Source organism: Phycomyces blakesleeanus, assembly GCF_001638985.1.
Source record: "Phycomyces blakesleeanus NRRL 1555(-) unplaced genomic scaffold PHYBLscaffold_40, whole genome shotgun sequence".
NCBI lineage: Eukaryota > Fungi > Mucoromycota > Mucoromycetes > Mucorales > Phycomycetaceae > Phycomyces > Phycomyces blakesleeanus.
The window spans coordinates 338,623-359,843 of NW_017265170.1; the positions used below are offsets into that span (position 1 = coordinate 338,623).

Consider the following 21,221-nt stretch of genomic DNA (forward strand, 5'->3'; position numbering starts at 1 on the left):
ACCAAAACCAACAAGATCTTCTCCAAGACATCCCTTGTCCCGCTCAATACCAATAGTGGACCATTCGGATCCATAATGATGTCCAGGATAAACTACTACTCGATCATCTAGTTTTCCAAGCGTATATCTAAGTGTGTGCTCCATAACTTTACGATTTCCACCTGGAAGATCTGTTCTGCCACACAGCCCACAAAGAAGCGTGTCTCCTGCAATTAGCCGACTTTCTTGAATTAAGACCGATTGTGATCCAGGGGTATGGCCAGGCGTGTGTAGGAATCTAAGGGTCGTCTTTCCCACAGTCAACGTCTCTGTGACTGCTGTACAGGTTGGTGCAATGCGGTTGGGAGGAATGGAAGGATTGTGTTGGAGGATTTCGTCAATGTCGTCTGAATGAACATATGCTTTTATATGAGGCACTCGTTTGAGAAGTGTACTAAGACCAGAGATTTTGATTGGAAATGCAAATAATGCAGGAGGAGATCCACCCACATGGTCGAAATGGGAATGGGTCACAATTGCAGCTACTAGATTATAACCATGTTCATCAATAATCCGTAAAATACCATCAACATCCCAGCACTGTTCTACATTAGAGAGAGAGATATCCAAAGAAATAAAGCAGACAAAATATTAACAAAAATAATAATAAACTATGTTCTCTTATTTCTTCTTTCTGTTTTGACTTTTGATTAACTAGAATTCTATGCAAAAGACTTGCCGCATCCACCACCACACATTGCTTGGTATCATTGTCTACAATGACATGGATAATGTTGCGCATATGATTAGCGAATTCATATATGCGATTCTGAATGGGATTGCGAAAGTTGCGCTCAACGCAAATATCGCGCCCGGATATGATTTGAAGAATGTTGAATCCCATGGATGAGTTGTCTTGATCGATTATAGTTTTTGCTATTCGGGTACTAATGAACTTTGCATTTTCTGGATCCTTTTGTTGTTGTTGTTGTTGTTGTTGTAGTGGTAGTGGTAGTTTATTTTAGAGACAAGTATTATATATTGGTAGTAGTTGATATAATATACCTTTTCAAGGGCTTTTTGATAATAATTCATGGCTTCTTTGTAGTCGCCTAGTTTTGCTGTAGCATCTGCATATCGAAAATAAGCCTGGTTTGTTTGTTTTTTTTTGTTTGTTTTTTTTTTGTTTGTTTTTTTTGTTTTTGTTTGGATGAGTTTGCTTGACGAATTTGATATTCCATTTGTACCTTTGACCACATTGGAGCTAGCTGTATGGCGCGTGTGGCATCATGCCTTGCTATTTTGTACTGATAGCTACGGAGAAAACTAGAGCTGCGGTTTGAATAAAGTAATGCGAGATAGTCTCGACTGCTGTCGGCAGCTCCTTCAATAGCTTTTGTATACTCTGCTGCTGCCTCAGCATAGAGGTGTCTTTCATAAAGATCATTTGCTCGACTGGTTATACGATAACTCTTATGATTAGGAGCAGGTGGGTTCATATTGATGTTAAATTAAAAGAGAGTTAATCCAAATCAAAATTTTATTATTGGGTAAACTTCTAACAAGAAAAAATAATATATAATCTACCTTTAATTATAAGGACTTTTTTTTTTCTTTAAAAAAAAAATTGTCTCAATTTAATTGTATTGACTAGATTTAAGTTGAATTTCTCCTCAAAAGGAATGAAATAGCATGGTCAATATGTAAAAATAGAAAACGCATGGGAGTAAGAATATATATAAAAAAAATTGAATTGTCCATCTCACTCTACCCGTTATTCCCAACCCGCCACGTGCAAGTTGAGTGACAACAAGCCAGCACATAATTTAATCACCCATTATGCTCGTGTGAATTGGTTCAATATGACCTTTTTGTCTTTTTCTTCTTATTTTTTATTTTGAATGATCTTTTTTGTTTTTTTTTTTTTTGTTTTTCTGGCTTTTTTTTTCTTCGAGTAAAAAAAAAAAAGAAATCTTGTCTTTACATGTACAGCCATTGGGATTCTAGAGCACAGACCGTCAGTAAGCTCAAGTGGTACAAACTTTCCGATTTGATCAATTACTGTCATGGTGTGCGCGATTATGTAATTGGGAGTACTGCAAAATTGTCGTTGTCGTATATGCCAAAGCTTCAAGCACAAGAAATATTCTTTGGCCAACGATTGAGGTTTCCCGAAGATGAAATTTACCTGTCTGAAGGTGTCGGTGAATGGAACATTCGTATCGATCGGCTCGCACTCATCCTCAGTACTCTCTTCAGCACCAACAAAATCGAGAGAAAATATCCAGACATAACAACCCAAGGTGAAGCTGAACTTGTGGTTCTGAGCTGTATTGATGATATCCTCAAGGCCATAGAGCTTCATAATGATGTCTTTGACCAGGTTGAATTTGAAAGGCGCTATGAATTAGCTTGGGGAGTGTTTTCCTCAGAATAGAATTTACATTGAATATCGTTAAAGACAAGGATGAAGTATGAGGATGATTGGTGGATTTTATTGAATTCTTATAGAAAATAAACAAAGCAAAAAAAAATTAAAAAATAATAATGATAATAATAATGAGATGGTGTATTTATTTAATGGCCGTGTCCATCATCTTCGGGGTTGCCTCGCTGATCAGGCAGGACTTTGATAAAATCGTCAATTCTCAGAATAGCAATGGCAGCCTCAGTAGCACTCTTGAGAGATTTGATTTTTGACATCGAAGGTTCCAAGACACCTGCCTTAAGGTTGTCTCGGACAGAGCCGTTGATCAATTCAAGACCATAATACTTGAGGACCCGCTTGCGCTCATCAGCAGTGTCGTTCAAGGCAGCGTTGTGGTAAGCACGCAGCTTTGAAACCAATTCAGTTGAATCTATTAAATCAAGGTGTCAGATAAAAATAAATCAGTAGATTCATTCTTTCCCTTTCTCTTTTTTTTTATCCGCTTGTCCCATATCTATCTGACTTACCTTTGGCAGCATTAACAGCTAAAGTCTTGGGAATAACTAAAAGGGCATTAGCATATTCAGCAATAGCCAATTGCTCACGCGAAGCCTAAACAAACCCATTCCTCAGAATATTAGATAACCATTGCATATATCTAGACATACTGTTTTTTTTTTTTACTTACGACACTAGTAGCAAAGTTCTCGAGATAGATACTCAGGGCGGACTCTACTGCACCACCGCCAGGCACGACACTGTTGCTCTCCAAAGTACGCTTGACAACACACAATGAATCGTGCAACGATCTCTCCATCTCATCCAACATGTAGTCATTAGCACCACGGAGAATGATTGAAGCAGAGTTCTGGATCTTGGTGCCCTTTACGAGCAAGCACTCATCATCCGAAATGCGCTCCTGAACAACCTCGTCCGCATGACCCAAGTAAGAAGCCTCAAAGGTCTCTTCGCCTTCCAGGTTAGCCAATGAAGAAATGAAGGTAGCGCCAGTGGCTTTGGCAATACGCTTCAGATCCTCCTTTTTGCAACGACGGACAGCCATTGCACCAGCCTCAACAAACAGCTTGAGGCACATGTCGTCAATACCCTTTGTTGTCATGATAACATTGGCACCAGTAGCCAGGATCTTTTGGATACGTTCGGTAGTGATTCCAATCTCTCTATAAGAAAAAGAAAAAGAAATACCGTTCATATCAGCTTTCACAATCACTATATTCTACATTTTAATGAAGAAAATAAAGAAAGCCTAGAATGATAGCACCAATATAAAAACCCTCAGACCTATATATATATATATATATATAACAGTACCTTTTGCGAATATCTTCAAGCTTATCGGGATCATCGACAACAATGTTGACACCAAGGTGCATGCGTGCCTTTTGAAGGTTCATGTCCAAAACTGCAATCTTTGCATTGATGATACGAGTCTTCATGGCCTGAGAAGCGACTGTGCAATTGATAGCGTAACCGCGGACAAATACAGACTCGCGTCCAGACTTTCCGTGGGCTTTAAGAATGTTGACAGCCTTGACGGGGTACTTGGTTTCACCACGACCGTTGGTAGATTTTACGGCCAAAATAGCTTCTACTGCGAGATTGGCAAAGAAATCCGAATCACTAAATACAAAGACATAAGTTTACACGTTTAGATATGAAAAGAAAAAAAAAGAAATATGAAACAACAAGAGTAATAATAAATAAATGAACCCCCAACAGCACAACACAAGTATATGAGTGTTTTACTATATAATATATATATATACAGCTAATATACTTACGAGCCAATGATTTTGGAACTCATTGAGGTCTTGGCAGCATTTATCAAACACTCTTTTCCAAGTGTGTCTACCTTGACAGCCATCTGATCCGCAATAAATTTGCAGGCTACCTTGGATGCAAGACGGTAGCCAGTAATAATGGTTGTTGGATGGATCTTGTTCTTAACAAGCTCGTTGGCGCGCTTCAAGAGTTCGGCAGCAATAATTACAACAGAAGTTGTACCATCACCAACCTCGCGATCTTGCTGCTGAGCAAGCTCTACCAAAACTTTTCCAGCAGGGTGCTCAATCTCTAATAATTGTAAAATAGTAGCACCATCATTACTAATTGTGACATCCTATAACCAAGAAAAAGAAAGAAAAAAAAACATAAAAATAAGTTGAGTACACCTCATCACGGACTTTGGCTTCTTATTTATATATGTATCTTTTAATTCCTTTTCTTTTTGCAACTTACACCAATCTCATCCACCATCATCTTGTCAAGTCCAACAGGGCCAAGGGAACTCTTGACAATATTAGCAATTGATGCAGCCGCGAGTACTTTTTTTTTAAAAAATGAAAATAAAAGAAAAAGTAAAATTGAGTAATTGAGTTAATGTCTGAATGTATATATGTATATATATATATATATGCGTGTATATGTTACCATTGCTGGCTCGTACGTCTTGGCCTGTGGTGCGTTCACCTCCTAAAAAGAGATTTGAATTGGCTTCTCTTTGGAACATGGTGATGACAGTTGATGAATGATGAATATATATTTAAAAAAAAAAGCGTAACTTTTCAGTTGCGTCTCAGAACAAATTCATTCACGTTACTGTCAGAGAAAAAGTCACGGTGGGGAACACACGTTTCTAAATGAGGAAATGAACCATTGCGTACAGCCCTTTTGACAGGACAATGTCGCAAGGTAAGGCAAATGTAGAGTGACTGGTAGTGTAGCGTAAATGTAAATGTAAGTGCGAGTGCAAGCTCAAGTTTGAGTTTAAGCGTGAGTATATGGACTGAGTAATGAAACATTGAAGGGTGACTTCACAGCAAAATCACTCTGGACTAGATTTCTTTCGCCTTCTTTTCTTTTTTGACGTGTAAATAATATTAAGATGAGCAGTATTATATATACGTAACGAGTCTTAATTGTTTTGAAGCATTTGTAATTGGTAAAGAGGAAGCAATAAGCCTTACTTTATTTAAAGCCTTTTCGAATTCCATATAACACACACACATACACACACAAAAATCAAAATCCAAGATTCCCTGTTCACATGCAGGAAATTCAAGCTTGGATTTTACTATAATTTATTTTCAAAGTCAGAAGCACCTTTTTTTTTAACACTTCTTTAATTTCAATAGCTTAATCTCACCCTTACTTTTATTTTTATATAAATATATATATATATTAGTTCAACTACTTAGTGTATTGTACCTGAAATGACGTCAATACAAGTTACAAGTGACTGTGAGACTGATATAGTCTTGGGAAACCATGTCGTTTTTGTTTGAAACCTTTTAGTTTTGTTAATTTTTTGTTCGTTTTATCCCCCTTTATATATATATATATATATATTCGTTTTTTTTTGAACATTTCAAAAACTTGAGTATGACCGTTGAAGACAACTCAGACCAGAACATTGAGATCTGGAAGATGAAGAGACTCATAAAGAGTCTAGAGGCAGCCCGAGGGTAAACCAATACTTTCAACTAATATATCTATATAAAGGAGTAGTGGTAGTGGTAGTAGTGGTGGTATTGATACCTGAAACTCCAACATATCATCCTTAACCTAAATTTCAACTCGAGCTTCTTTTTCTAGAAACGGTACCTCTATGATTTCCCTTATTATTCGTAAGTTTGGACCTCTGGATACTATATTACGACCAAAGAGTCTCGATTATTAGTATTAGTATTATTATTATTATTTCTTGCTTATGTGCACACAACACAATACATATTTAAAGCACCCAGGGACCAGGTCTCCCGCGCAGTCAAAATGCTGGCTGATGAATATGGCACTGCATCCAATATCAAGTCCCGTGTGAATCGTCTCTCTGTATTGTCGGCAATCACATCTACTCAACAGCGCCTTAAGCTCTACAATAGAGGTAAGAGAGAGAGAGAGAGGAAAAAATACACAGTCAAACCTTGTTGTGTTATGTTATGCTATGCTATAAAACTTACCATCTATTTTTAAAACCAAAAAAAAAAGTACCTGAGAATGGCTTGGTGGTTTATTGTGGCACGATTGTTACAGATGAAGGCAAAGAGAAAAAGGTCAATATTGATTTTGAGCCTCACAAGCCCATCAACACCTCTCTCTATCTTTGCGACAACAAATTCCATACCGAGGCACTGTCCGAGCTTCTGGAGGCAGATGCCACATTTGGTTTTATCGTGATGGATGGCAACGGTTCTCTTTTCGGTACGCTTTCTGGAAACACGCGCACCGTGATCCACAAGCTCCAGGTTGATTTGCCCAAAAAGCATGGACGAGGTGGCCAGTCTGCCCTTCGTTTCTCTCGTCTGCGTGACGAGAAGCGCCACAACTACGTTCGCAAGATTGCCGAACTGGCCGTCAATTTCTTTGTCAGCGCTGACAAGGTGAACGTGGCCGGCCTAGTGTTGGCTGGCTCGGCTGATTTCAAGACCGAATTATCACAGTCAGATCTGTTCGACATCCGTCTGCAGGCCAAGGTGGTCAAGGTGGTCGATGTGTCGTACGGTGGCGAAAACGGGTTTAATCAGGCGATCGAACTGTCGTCCGATGCACTGTCAAATGTGAAATTTGTCCAGGAAAAGAGATTGATCCAGAACTACTTTAACGAGATCTCTCAGGATACCGGAAAGTACTGCTTTGGAGTCGATGACACTCTGAAGGCCTTGGAGCTTGGTGCAGTGGAGAGTCTGATCGTGTGGGAAGATCTTGAAACGAATCGGTATGTCCTGCGCGACATCGAAGGCGTGGAGCATATCATCCATCCGACAAAGCAAGAGGAAAAAGGCCGAGAGTTTCTTCAGGACAAGTGCGCCGAGGCAGCCCCCAACTCGGAAATGGAATTGATTGAAGTCAAGCCATTGTTGGAATGGTTTTCTGAAAAATACAAAGATTTTGGTGCTACACTTGAGTACATCACCAACCGCTCCCAGGAAGGATCTCAATTTGTGAAAGGATTCGGTGGCATTGGTGGAATTCTCAGGTAATATATATGCGTCTAACTTTGTTTTTTGCTTTCAGCAACAGATACATGTAATACATTATTAAAGGCCTGTTGACTAACGATATATTATATTATATTATATTGTATGTATATCTTTTGGTGGTGGTTTGATGGTCACAGATATCGTGTTAACTTTGAAGCGCTCACGTATGAATCCGATGAATTTTACTCTGATGAAGATTTTTAGCATACCCCAACCCCAAAAGTACTCTTATCCCTAAACCCCCCCATAATGGTGCTGTCAAGGCTTGAGGGAAGCCATTAAATGAAATAAAAACAGCTTAATAATCACTTGATAAAATGTTGTTTCAAGACATCATTTTTATCAACCAAGAAAATGAACAGATCCTTTGCTAGTTAATCAGTCTGGTTGACATCTGATGACATAACAAAAAGAGGTAAAGAAAGATCATGACAAGCAAAAAGATAGAATAACCTGCTTGGCACAGCAATACTTTTGTGATTACTTGTTCCTGGCATTTAAAAGAAGAAAAACTCCCCTTTTGGTTGATAATTTTGTGCAGCAAAAAGTAAAGAGAGCATGTAGTACAAAACACAGACACATGTACAAACAATGCCAATATGGTTATGCAATATGAAGAAAGAAAGAAATTCAAGACTGGTTAGATTATACAGACTGCTTAAATCCCTGATAAATCACCAAAAAAAAAGAATTACCAGTGGCTCATCCTATAAAATAATCATCATACAGACGGAGTACATGGGCCGCTTTTGATGAGCCTTTTCTTTATATATAAAGGCAAGACACTCGTAATACCTCTTTATAACAAGCTAACTCAACAAAGAGGAGTGAAGGAGTAGTGGTGGTAGTGGTGGTTACATCTCAACATCCAACTACATGTGATACACTTGTGACGTAAGCATGGCATCTATTCACGATCAATCAAGCCTAGTGCGCAGCAAATTTTCCTATCACATCAGGATCTAATTGAACGTAGCAGCAATTGGGCAAGCCATAACCACCTTGTGGGATGTCAAATTTTTACTGCTTAACATTCATCATTATTCAATACTGTCGAAATCATATCATATTTTTATTATTTTGAAAGACATTTTATATATATATATAAAAAGGCTGTTTTTTATAATGATTTCAAATTAAATAAATACATCAACCTTCCCAAAGAAGTCTTGTCAATGACATACTACAGTATGTTTTATCCCAATATCTTAGTTCCGCTCAAACAAACGTCAAATCGTGCACGAGCTTACTATTTGTTTTAACTTCCTCCTGAAAAAAAAAACAGGTCCTATCTAAACTGATCAGCTTATATATATATATATATATTCTAATAAACAATTAATGGATGAATATCAAGGCACAAATACAAATTATCTTTTCGTAGCATTCGATTGGAAGTGGGGAGAAGCACACCGATATTAAATGAGTTTTACTTACTCATTAACTAAAAAAAGAATTGGAATTGGAATTGTAAACAGGGCAATTAATATAGATTGATGGAGCATTGACCATGGTTATTCTGTACTACGATCTCTGTTTCATACTAGAAGATCATACATTCGAATAAGCACAGATAATTAATTAATTAAATAAATGAATAAATATAAAAAGACCATTATGGTCATCTAGAGATACAAAACCGTATTATGAAAGCCTGGAACTATCATTTGATTATTACCTATATGATCCATTAAAGAAAGAAAGAAAAAAGATGAATGTTCCAAGTTGATCTAAAATTTACACTCGTCTCAAACAAAACTTCTCTCAAGTCAAGACCAATAGGTACAATATATTTTCTTGATTATTTTATACTTGAGATTGACCAATTTATTGGTATAAACATGACTATGGTATATAAGATTGGAAAATTAATTAAATCGCCATATAAAGTAATTAAAAGAAGTTCGACCTGTAACTAAAAAAAAAAAACATACACACAAATTAAATCGAAATTTGTATTATATAAAGATATGATTCACTGTGTATAATCTTTATGAACTAGTAAGAAAAAGATAATGGCCTCTTTGCTTATATAGATACAGTGCTAAATAGATAGGATTAGACCAATTCATATATTCTATTTATGGTTGTTTTCTTCTATTTTGTCTTGATAAATAAATCAATAACCATGGATACGGGATAGACGATATGAGGTAAAGGCAGTATGTTTTATATCTCCGACATGAATATCAGATTTTTTTCTTTTCTTTCTGTCATGAAGTCAGCGCAGTTGCCTATAATAGAAAAATAAAGAGACCATTCAAAGAAAGAAATGATGTAATGAAAATATAGTGTATAAGAAAGATATTTTATTATTATAATTATTATTTTTGGTTTTTTACTTCTTCTACTACTACTACTTCTTCTTATTTCATTCCTAATTATTTTGTAATTTCCTTTATTTTCTTTTCAATATTATCGTAGCAATCCCTTTATATCCTTATGCAAGATCTTAATGACGATAGACGTATTAGTGAAGCTCACAACAGATTTCGCAATGATAACAACAGCAACAGCAACAGCAGCAATAATAATATACCACTCTCAACACCAAATACCTTTGTTACCGCACAGTCATACTCAATGAATAGGTCTTCGGCAGACTCGCTCTTATCCTCTACACACTCTATCAGTACACCCCCGACTCCAACTCTGTCCTCAACCCCGATTCATACAAAGGACATGGCCGCCAACATTACTATACAACCTCCTACTCCTCCAAGTCATCAAAGACCTTCCCGCTCTCCGAGTCCTTCAAGTACTCCAAAACCCCCAAACCCTCCGACTCACGAAATCGAAGAGACCACACCCCGGCCTTCAGTACATCGTACAGGAACGATCGGAGCGTCTGTCTGTCTAGAAGATACAGAGACAGAAGGGCGACCAAGCATATACCTTTTTATTTTTGTAAACCCGCTTTCTGGAGATCGCAAAGGCAGTGATCTGATCAACCTCCCGATTCAGCACTTTCGATTACGTCGGTTACCTCAAGTGCAGGTCGAGATCCACAATATTCTCGATGATGATGATCGATTGGCTGGTCTGGAGCAGATCAAGCTAATCGAAGGTATGGTAAAGTCTGGCCAAATTCCCAGTATTCCGCCTCAAGAAGATGAAGAAGATAATGATGAAGAGAATAGTCCTCTTGAGACAGCCTCAGGAAAAACTTCAGGAGAAACTTCAGGAGAAGCTTCGGGTAGCTTGGGTCGAAAATCGACCAAGAAATCATCATCATCAAAATCTTCCAGAAAAGCATCTATGAAAGCATGTCACAAGACATCTACTCGAGCATCTCGTCGATCCTCACGGAAATCCGACCAGACCTTAAAGCTAACCAAAAGTGAACCCGAGGGATTAGGAAGACTGAGCAGTGCGGTGCGTACCCGTCAGATTCATGTGTGGAGTGCTGGTGGAGATGGAACGGTGATGAGTGTTTTTGAGTTATTGGTTAGCCATTCTGTTGATCTTGATCTTATATTTTTTTCATGTAAGTATTATTATCATTGTTAATTTAATTAATTCTGTCATTTTTATTTAACCTTTTTTTTTAAAAAAAAATGTAGGTATTCCATTTGGAACTGGTAATGATTTCAGTCAAGTACTTGGATGGGGCCGTACTTTACCCAACAAAGACATTCTTGGCTCTAGACTACACAACCTAGAGATGCTTGTGACCGAACGCCTGGAGAACTCTGATGCGGCTCGGTTGGATATCTGGCAAGTTGACATGGTCGCACATAAATCCGGATATGTGAGACAATCGGGCCCAGAACGGGATGACGGGCATGATGTAGCAGAAATAAAGAACTCCCAAGAAGATCACACAACAATGATCCGCAAGATGTCAAACTACATGTCGATTGGCGTACAAGGTTATGTCGGCAGTGGGTTTGAGGACCACCGGGCCGGAAAGCGTCTGATGAACATGTTTGTCTATGCCACCGAAAGTTCAAAGTGGGTCTTCTTTCGTCACTTCCCGCCAGTCACACGTTTCATTGAGTCGATCGTCAAGGATGGCAAGACGGTTCTCAAGTGTCCTCCACCGCCATCAATTGCAGGCGACTTGCCCAAAGACAGTCAAGAAAATAGTAATGTGTCAGGCACAGGCGAGAAAATACCCATTATGACAAAGCATCCGATTGATTTTGTTATTCAGAACATTCCTCACATTTGGTATGTCCACTACATGTATATCTTAATAATAATATTATTATTTTTATTAATATTATTATTTTTCTAGGGGACGTGAAGTTGATTTATGGGGTGAGGCTGAGTCAGGGCTTGAGGTTGTGGAAGACCGGTCAGGACCTACAGACCCAAGCACATGGAATCCACAGCTAGCAAATGACGGCAAGATGGAAATCATGGTGATTGATAATCTGTTCAGCTACTTTAAGAAGCTGGCAAACATACGAAGCCATGTATCTCGAGTTGGGCAATTTGAGACCAAATTTGAGATCCATTTCCGATCTCCTCATGAAGAGAAGGAAGGCAAGAAAGGTACAGAAAGCAACAGATCGTTATGGGCAACGGTCAAGAAGCGTATCATGGACATCAAGAAAAACAAATACGAAAAGAACAACATTGTGTGTATTATGTGCGACGGTGAATTCTACACCATCAAGGACCCCAAGGTTCTCAAATTCAATCGGTTTGCACAGATCTGGACTCTTGGCCGAAGTGATGAGGTATCGCAAGGAAGGCTGGTGGCAGATGAGTTGACGCAAGAGAAAGTCTTTCCTCACCAAAAGCAAGAATCACCTTGAGCACAATAATGCTTTCTAAATTATATTTCAAAATATGTGTAATACCTATATTATTATTATTATTATTATTATTATTATTATTATCATTTTTACATTATACCGCTACAACTTATTTTCTAATACTTGTTGAACTCTATCAATGTATTTGTTCCCTGTGTATATATATATATATATCAACTTGCGGGGAAGTATTGACCAACGGACTTGTTGCTTTAAACCCAAAGGAAAAGAAACCCCTATCTGTATCACCATTCTGAAAATACTATGATTTGGTATTAAGCTTGTTATTGGTGCACGCACTTGAATTGAAAGCGTACTATAGATAAAGTATATATATATAAAATAAATAAATAAAAGATGAATTCTGTTCAAAATAATAATTATAATAGAAACGAACAAATTTCTCGTGGGTAGGACATGAATTCAGTGGTTAATTATAAAGCTATATTGATACTTGTTTTTATTGCCTACAAGTTATATGCTATATATCTGTATTTGTTTGCAAAGTGAATAGTACTCTATGTATTTTTTTTTATTTATTTTTTTGGTTTTTCCTTAAAGCAGTTTGATTAATATATCTCTATCTGCCTGACCTTTTGGGCAAGTGTTAAGGGTGTAGATCAGGCAGTACATATATAGAGTTCTGTTGGGGGTGAATATCAAAACACATATATATATATATATATTTGGCTTTTGAATTCATGTAGTACTTGTTCTTGCTATATGTATATAATCCTTTGAGAACAAATAATCGAGACATTCTTTTTTATTACTATTATTATTATATATTGTCTAGCGTGTATATGTGGGGGGTGTGGGTGGGCTGTAGTTTTGTGCTACCTTGATAATTTATATCTTATTTTTTTTACTCCACTTTTTCCCCACTAAAAATAAGCTCTAAAAAGAAATTTTGTACAAGATTTGTATAGGATTTGTATAGGATTTGTACTACTGACCGTTTTGTAGTTCCGAATAGGCTCTTTATTTCTTTCTTTCTTTCTCTGTGCATATATACCTATATACCTATATACATATTCAATATATATATATATATATATATATATGTATGTATGTATGTATGTATATTTGGGCCATGAACATCTTGTAAGAACCCCTTTATATTACATGCCTTTGTTTATTTCCTGGTACCAAAAAATAAATAAAAAAATATTATTGGGTTTAAAGTGTAACGATCTATAAAGAGCTCCCAATGGATTGGTAAGACAGAAAAATAATAAAATTATTATTATTATTTTAAAAGTGTATTGGTTACAGACATGTATTCTCCAAAGATTTTTATCTATCATTAAATGGTAATTGAGATGTGGGGTTTCAGGTAACCTACCCATACAATTGTCATCAGTTACCCGTCCCATCATCCGTGGCATCGCTGTCATAATCAGCCGGTCTCTCTGATTCAGATTTGGCCATATGATGACTATCATTAAAGCTGTAACTGTAGCTGTGATTATTGGTGTGGCTATAACTATAACTATCATGCACGGTAGACAATTCAGTGTTTGTAAAAGAGCGGGATAAAGGCACATGAGGTACAGAAGGTGCAGAAGGCGCAGGAGGTACATTAAAAGATGTCTGATTATCTCTGAAATCACTTCCATCGTCCGTCGCGTCACTGTCATAATCGGTCTCCTTTGTGTCTCTAGTATAAAATGAAGGCTAAACAAATAAACCCTTCCACCCGGTAAGTACGACAACAGGAAAAAAACACACACACACAGAAACAGTAGAAATAAAGAAAGTGTTCAATGGGAAATATATATATATATATATATATATATATGAATACTTGCATTTTTTGTAGACCCCAGAGGTTGTGTTCCTGGGAACTCCACACATTGGTACATATCGCCCTTCTTTTTTTGCATTCCTGCACTCTCTTTGAATTTTTCATTTGTAACCATATTCTCCCTTGGTGTGTACCCTTCTTTGGGCTGGTATGTTTCAAGAAAGAACATTGTAAATAGATCGTCTCCTTTTGCGGTCATTTCTACTGTCGTCTTTGGTGTTTTCTTTGTGTATTTTCTTTTCTTTTTTGTTTGTATTTCTGACACACTCTGAGGTTCTGTTTCTGTCATGGCCACTTCCACTGCCGCTTCATCGTCTCCCTTGATGACCGTTTGATTTACACCCTTCTTCCTTGGCGTGTATTTTCTTTTGGTTTTTGGGATCATTTCGTGGCTATCATCGTCGCACTTGGCATCCTTGGGATCTTTAGCATAACAGATATCTTGTCCATTGTCTGAATGAATCGTCTGATCTTCTGCCGGTCTTTTCTTTGTTGTTGCTCTTGGTCTAGTAGGCTTGGCTGTTTTCTTTTCTGGCTTTACATTCTCGCCAGATTCAACACTATCTTTTGAGACTTTCTCAGGCAAATCGCCTTTTTTTCTCTTTTTTGCTTCTTTCTTTGTTTCGAATGTCGATGGTAGATGGCGATGAGCACTTAAATTGAGACCGATACCAGCAATAGGAATTTGTTCTTTGGGTTCATATGTGTCTTTTGATAAGCTTATTTGTTCCGAGATAAGCTCTTTTGGTTGTTCTTTTTCTTTTTTTTAAAAAATAAATAAATAAATAAATTATTAAGTATTATTATTCAAATTTGTTTGTTACCGTTCTTTGGTTCATGTTTTTCGATTGGAAACTATCATAAAGTAGATTGATTGTGGTTTAGATATGAAGTGGGGGACAATGATAATGATAATAAAAAATTAAATTAAACTACTTACGGATCTAATTGTAAAATGAATTCCTTGGTTACGGAAGTCTTCTTTTATTAATGCACCTGGCTCGTGTTTGGGTTCGGGACTAGCTTGCTTTGATTCAGGGTTCGGTAAGTTTCTGAAATGAGAAGCCTGAGTTTCTTTGTTTATGATATGTAATACAATGCAATACAATGCAATACAATGCAATGCAATGTACTGCCATGTAATATAATATAATATATATATAAATCTAATGTTTGTTACAGCAGAATATATATGTAAAGAAAAGGGTGAAAGAAGGGAAGGTTTGTGTGATTATATGTATGTATCGCTCTGTGTGTGTGTGAGAGAGAGAGAGAGAGAAAGCTGGGGGGAGGGAGAAGAGGAAGCACAGATTTCACAATAAGAATAGCACATATATCTTTAGATGACCGTAAATGGCTCATCCCAGGTAGGTTATTGTACAAAATATGTTTTGTAAAATAGTAAAAAGATTACAAATTCCCAGTTACAACAGCCAAACAACAAGGCAACAAAAGGAAACAATATCCTATTGTGAGCACTAGGTTTGTTTTGTTTGTTTTTCTCTAGCTACTTGATATGTTTCTACTACTATTACTATTAACTCTATTGCTATAAAGTAATAAGTGAACACACATAGAGTCTGGTATCACACTATGTAACCCTTGGGACAAAAAGAAATCATATAATATATATATAGATACTTACAAAGTTTCGGCAGAAATATATACCAGGCTATCAAAGCAATCAATCGAACTCTGTTGTAAATCTAGGCTGTTCCAAAAGAATAAAGGGTTAATGATTATTATGGAACAAGTCTTGGGCTTTTAGTTTATCATATCTGCATACAATTTATTTGTCCATTCGTCTGCTGTAAGATTGGTTTGCTGATTCAAGTATATCCGACAGAGGTTTTTAAAGTAAGGTGGACAAACCACAAACTGATCGGGTTCTTCAACACTCGAGAGATAAATTGATGTAGAGATTGATAGTCCAAGAAGACCCTGTAGCCTTGAATGAATAATTGAAGAAATGTAGACGTGGTTTAGTGCTTAATTATAAATAAATAAGATGCTTGAATGATTTGGGCTCTATACTTTACCATGCCATGCTCTCACCAATTGTCTCTTTGGGTTTACGATAATCCTTAAAATAAGAGTGTATGGGTTGATCAACCGAGAATGGTTCCAATGACTTATTTAGAGTATTTCTGTAACACTCTAGTATCTTTTCTTGTCTACAAGCCGAACAAAAAAAAACAAAAAGAATTGGAAGATGTGCTGTGTTTATCGATTTACAGTGTGTGCTTACTTTTCCATAGAAAACTCGAAAAAATTAGGAATATCTCCATAAATTGCCTTTTCATCAATCAACATAACTAAAGCTCTAAAAGAATTATAAGGTATGTATAGATGAGATTGTTGAGTATCAAGCGAAATACCAGTTAAATGTATCTATCTATCTATCAATGTACACCATCATCTTACTGTCTAGATGTGGATATTGTACTCTGCCAGCTCTGAAGAACATTGAGAAATGTAAAGTGAAATACAAGACCATCGTTTTCTGACCAGGTTCCAAACTTTTTATCTATTTTTACAAATAAAGCCTACAGATCCCAGATTACTATCATTGCTTATCAGGAATATATATATATATTAAAAGAAAAAAGACATAATCGATTACCTGTCTTGTAAATGGTGAAAATGGTGGGTCTGCAATGGTAGACAGAGGAAGATCTTGGTGGGACACAATCTGTTCTTTTGGCAATACGATATCTGCATAGGCATCTGTGAATGGAACACTGCACTGCTTGCTCCATTCGAGAACTTTTGGATGACTGCGATATGTATTCAGTAGATAGGCTGCAGATCCAAGTAAGAGCTTGGATTGAAATAGGCCTGATCGAATAACGCAATGGATGATGTGGATAGTAGAACGAAGCTGACAAAGGAATTTCAAAAAATCTCTTATTTTGATACTCGAGTGTGCTTCCATAAAATAGATTACAAGTGGGCGGTTGCTATGCTAATTAATTAATTTTTAAATGAAAATCGGTCAATAATACAATATAGTATATAAAAATATTAAAGTGGGGGAAAGAAGACCATATGCATGTGTGTGTATGTGTGCATTTTTTTTTTTTAAAAAAAATTAATAAATAAATAAATTAATAAATAAATAAATAAATAAATACAAATATCAACAAGCCTTTTCTTTCTTATTTTTTTTATCTATCTATCAAAACATATACACATACACGCACAAATCAATCATTACTTACAGTATCGAGATGGCTCGCTAAAGAAAGAACCATAGGTCTAATGCGTGGTAAATCCAAATGTAGATCGGGACAATAAATGTCATGTGTTTGTTTGAAATGAAGATGGTAGTAAAGATTAGCTACTGCAGGAGTAGCATGAAGCCAAACGATCTCATTGTTTGGTAATGACATTATGTTTGGATTCCACTGAAAAAGTAATTAAAATTTAAATTTACAAAAGCCGTTGAATATCTTATATAGAACATGTATGCATATATAATATTTCGTATTTTATTTTATTGTACTGTACTGTACTGTATTGTACTTTATATACACATTTAAATGTATGCGTAAAATGCGTGTGGACTTTCTTTTCTTGTAAAAACAAGACTGCTCCAATTAATCCTCAATTGAACTTCTTTATGCTTTAACTCTAACAAAGAAGAAGTAAAGAAAAAAGATGATCTGAACAGACTAAACAAGTCCAAAAAAAATCCTGTGTATATGGATCTTGAAGACTCATTAAAGATTAGCTACCAAGCATAAGTAAAGAACAAAATAATAATAATAATGGACTCATTACATAAAAGACGGTTACAATAGGATATGAATGGTGATCGTAATGTTGTACAATTGTATATCATTTCACCACCCGGTTACTCTTCTCACCAAACGACCTTTTTTCTTTTCTCTTGTGCTCTATATCTATCTATCTTTCTTTTTCTCTTTCTTTGTTTTATACACATCCTTTCGATTGGTTCCTCGTTTATTTGATTTCTTATATAAATTTTCTTGTACTTCTTTTCGCTCGCATTTCCTCTCATTAGTGTTTGAATTCCCAATGGAAATCTCTCGAATTCCTAATGCTGCCTTGCAAAAGTATATTTTTGGCTCTTATGCCCTCGGAAAGTTGATCTTGAGTGGTAACGATAAGCTGCAATTTAATTCATTTATCAAAAAAAAAAAAAAAGAACGAAAGAAAGACGATTTTCAAAGAGAAATAAAGGAGACGACTAATATATGAGAATTTTGCAATTTTTTTCTTTTCTCTATCTCTTATTGTATTTCTCCCGTACTTTGCTTATCGTTATATACACATTGGTTATTCTACTGTTAAACCAATTGCTTGTTTTTTTTAAATTCCTCTCTCTTTTTTTTGCTTTCTTTTGGTATGTTTTCAATGAGATTATTGTACGATTTTATAGCTTTCGAATCAAGTGGCTATGATTTATGATTATTCTGTTTGTTTGTACAAATATAGTCAATCTTTAATGGGGTGTGTATGTAGTCCAGGCAGCAGCCATACCAGAAAGTAGCATCAGCAATGCGCATTCAATGGTGTCAGGTAAACCAAAAAAAAAGTTGTATAACAGTAATAAGAATTAAATGAATTAGATGATTTATACAAATTGGTCTAATTTATATTAATTTATATTAATTTATATTATTAATATATTACACTATACATTTTTATTAACCTTATTGTTATCATATTATTTGCTATGGTTACTATAATTCTTCTTTGTTCTTTTTAGCTTCTCCAACAGACATGGGAGTACCTACCACTACAGCCCAGCAGCATATTGTATCTGGTTCTACAATGAGTCTTGCAACCAGTGGAATCTCAGCAGATCTTACTGGTCTCGATCTCTCGCCACTCTATGGGTCTGCTACACCAACAATCAATTCTCTTGCCTCATCCCAGCCTACTATACCCGCAACCATATCAGCCTCGGCCTCAATTGAAAATTGTGGACAGTCTGGTAAGTTTATATATATATATATATATATATATATATATATAATTGTGTACTTGACTTTCTTGGATTTCATTAGGCTGTTCTACCAAACCCTCTCAGACGGTTGTGAGTATAGCCACCACGACTGGTTTGACCGGATCGTCAGAGAATTCGACCTCTGGGGGCCTGAGTACGGGCGCAATTGCAGGTATTGCAGTCGGCTCTGGTGTCTTGGTGCTCTTTGCCTTGTTCTGTTTCTGGAGAACAAAGCGCAGAAAGCCAAAGTTCGATCGTGGACGAGGTATCACACCATCCATGTTCTTTGACAATACCCAATCCCGTCAATCGCAGAACCCTCAGAATCTTCAGACAAAGGAAGGATCTTCTGGTGATCGATTGAGTGCCTATTCATTCACATCCCCAAATGCTGCATTTGGTTACTGCCCACAACCACTTTCTGAAAAGACAACAGCAATGTTGGACCAGATGTACAATATTAAACAATACAACAATCCAAATTCAACAGCAGCCACGGCAGCGGCAGCAGCAGCAGCAGCAGCATTGGGAAAGAATGATGTGCCTGGAAAGAGTACAGCTCGTTTGTCAAAATACAATTACCTCACCCAAGTATTTTCGCAGATGCGTGCATCGACTGCAGAAGAGCAAATACAGCAACAACAGCAACAACAGCAACAACAGTCATCTGTCAAGGTGAGACAGGTGCGTGAGAAAGATATGACCGACCAACCTGAAATGAGATCTAGCGGCCCTGATCGAACCCTGCATGAATCTACTGTGCTCGGACCACATCAACCGGAAGATGATCGAGGTTTATCAGTGAACAGATCGATAGTAGAGATGGCCAAATTGAACTCTACTTTCAATAATATCAATACTGATAATAATAACCCTGGTGCTGGAGGTGGAAATGGAAACGGTTCAAAGTTTGGAGATGTTCCAGCAATATCTGTCAGTCCACCACCACCACCACCGACAACAGCAACAACAGGAGGAGGAGGAGGAGGAGGAGGAGGAATTAGATCTACAGAGACATTACAGCAACCTCAAAAGTATCAATATCAATATCAAAACCAAAGTCGAAATCCATTCCAGTCACATCCACAGCAGCAACAGCAGCAAACACCCCCACGAATTGCGGTGTACAATGAACATGATGAACAAAAGGAAATTATCGATCCTTACCGTGGAATTGTGAACGGACGGGACAGTATGATGTCAGAAGTTAGTCAGTACAGTACCTTTTCGACTGATACCAACCCATTCCGTGCCTCTACTGGTAGTGCAGACTCTGTGACTTTGCCTTATATTCCCCAGCAGCCACAGCCTGTTGTTCATTCCCAACGATACGAGTATATTTAAAGCCCCTCTTATACTCTTCTTATATTGATCTACGTACTTATTTATCCTTTACCTTTACCTTTATCTTTAGTATTTAATTAATTTATTTATTTATTTTTCTTAATTATATTACACTTATTCATTACTACCCTTTATTAATTATATATATATATATATATTTATTTATTTATTTTAACTCTTTGTGCTAGCAAATCAATAATTGAATAATTGAAATCAGAATACACAGGCATACGTATATGTTAATCGTAAACCAAGGGCGTCAATTGAAATACTTTATCGCTGGTCAAAATAATAATAAGCAATAAAACAAAATAAAAAAAAAAGGAAAAACCACTAATATCTCTTGTTACTCAAGAAACTCAAAAGTATAGTATTTTACAGTAGAATAAAAGAATTTGTCTCTTTATTTTGATATCTTTTAGTGTATTGTTGCTCCTTCTTTTTTTTTTGACTAAAATTAAAGATTATCTAACAGGGAAAATGATAGCAATGGAGTGTTAATTTTATATATATATATACAGATACACATATATAGACATAGATATAGATATAGATAGGTAGATAGCTATGCAGATAGATAGATAGATAGATAGATAGATAGGTAGATAGATAGATAGATAGGCAAATAGATAGATACTTAAGAGTACAAATTAAAGGGGTGAATAAGAAGGTTGGTCATGATTTTCTTGGTCTTGTAATTGAATAGAATATAGTTCTTTATAAAAGAGACAGAGACCAATTCAAGATCTAATTGAGTTGATTTAATCAAGAAAGAAGCAGGCAGCTTACAAGATTCTTCTTCTTCTTCTTTAACATTTGATATGTAACAATCGGTTAAATATGTATACTTTACACACACAAAAACTTTATACAAGATTTTCTATACAGCTAATAAACACAGATCAATATAATGGCATTTAAT

General features: G+C 36.3%; 6 protein-coding genes across 6 annotated transcripts; 4 read left to right on the top strand and 2 right to left on the bottom strand.

Annotated features, from left to right (window-relative positions):
- Positions 1–1,963: 1,963 nt before the first annotated feature.
- On the top strand, positions 1,964–2,416 carry PHYBLDRAFT_153020 (hypothetical protein; the record flags this gene model as incomplete). The annotated part of the gene is made up of 1 exon (XM_018433048.1): positions 1,964–2,416. One exon carries the CDS (start codon positions 1,964–1,966, stop codon positions 2,414–2,416), a length of 453 nt encoding a protein of 150 aa, XP_018284030.1.
- A 32-nt stretch (positions 2,417–2,448) lies between these two features.
- Positions 2,449–4,972, bottom strand: PHYBLDRAFT_128792 (hypothetical protein). The gene is made up of 7 exons (XM_018429245.1): positions 4,859–4,972; positions 4,667–4,752; positions 4,210–4,547; positions 3,740–4,048; positions 3,096–3,588; positions 2,935–3,019; positions 2,449–2,837 (listed from the first exon to the last, which is right to left on the bottom strand). The coding sequence occupies exons 1-7, from the start codon at positions 4,935–4,937 to the stop codon at positions 2,557–2,559; spliced, it is 1,671 nt and encodes a 556-aa protein (XP_018284031.1). The 5' UTR covers positions 4,938–4,972; the 3' UTR covers positions 2,449–2,556.
- Positions 4,973–5,109: 137 nt separating this feature from the next.
- Positions 5,110–7,993, top strand: PHYBLDRAFT_178482 (hypothetical protein; the record flags this gene model as incomplete). The annotated part of the gene is made up of 6 exons (XM_018437992.1): positions 5,110–5,119; positions 5,823–5,892; positions 6,023–6,054; positions 6,168–6,311; positions 6,416–7,403; positions 7,545–7,993. 6 exons carry the CDS (start codon positions 5,110–5,112, stop codon positions 7,609–7,611), a joined length of 1,311 nt encoding a protein of 436 aa, XP_018284032.1. The 3' UTR covers positions 7,612–7,993.
- A 1,255-nt stretch (positions 7,994–9,248) lies between these two features.
- Positions 9,249–12,173, top strand: PHYBLDRAFT_175731 (hypothetical protein; the record flags this gene model as incomplete). Its single annotated transcript, XM_018437556.1, has 4 exons — positions 9,249–9,296; positions 9,832–10,894; positions 10,971–11,580; positions 11,648–12,173. The coding sequence occupies 4 exons, from the start codon at positions 9,249–9,251 to the stop codon at positions 12,171–12,173; spliced, it is 2,247 nt and encodes a 748-aa protein (XP_018284033.1).
- A 1,359-nt stretch (positions 12,174–13,532) lies between these two features.
- Positions 13,533–17,372, bottom strand: PHYBLDRAFT_73231 (hypothetical protein; the record flags this gene model as incomplete). Its single annotated transcript, XM_018442807.1, has 11 exons — positions 13,533–13,831; positions 13,981–14,739; positions 14,805–14,835; positions 14,921–15,112; positions 15,649–15,691; positions 15,767–15,928; positions 16,020–16,154; positions 16,229–16,303; positions 16,405–16,526; positions 16,604–16,945; positions 17,202–17,372. The coding sequence occupies 11 exons, from the start codon at positions 17,370–17,372 to the stop codon at positions 13,533–13,535; spliced, it is 2,331 nt and encodes a 776-aa protein (XP_018284034.1).
- A 649-nt stretch (positions 17,373–18,021) lies between these two features.
- Positions 18,022–20,299, top strand: PHYBLDRAFT_73230 (hypothetical protein; the record flags this gene model as incomplete). The annotated part of the gene is made up of 4 exons (XM_018442806.1): positions 18,022–18,103; positions 18,469–18,525; positions 18,716–18,943; positions 19,017–20,299. 4 exons carry the CDS (start codon positions 18,022–18,024, stop codon positions 20,297–20,299), a joined length of 1,650 nt encoding a protein of 549 aa, XP_018284035.1.
- Between the last annotated feature and the right edge of the window lie 922 nt (positions 20,300–21,221).

What these genes read in the sequence shown, in the direction of transcription:
- PHYBLDRAFT_128792 (XM_018429245.1), bottom strand. Translation starts at nt 4,937, where the DNA reads ATGTTCCAAAGAGAAGCCAATTCAAATCTCTTTTTAGGAGGTGAACGC. An exon ending in TGATGGTGGATGAGATTGGT is followed by an intron (nt 4,548 to 4,666) that starts GTAAGTTGCAAA and finishes TCTTGGTTATAG; the next exon opens with GATGTCACAATTAGTAATGA. An exon ending in AGCTGTTAATGCTGCCAAAG is followed by an intron (nt 2,838 to 2,934) that starts GTAAGTCAGATA and finishes TTGATTTAATAG; the next exon opens with ATTCAACTGAATTGGTTTCA.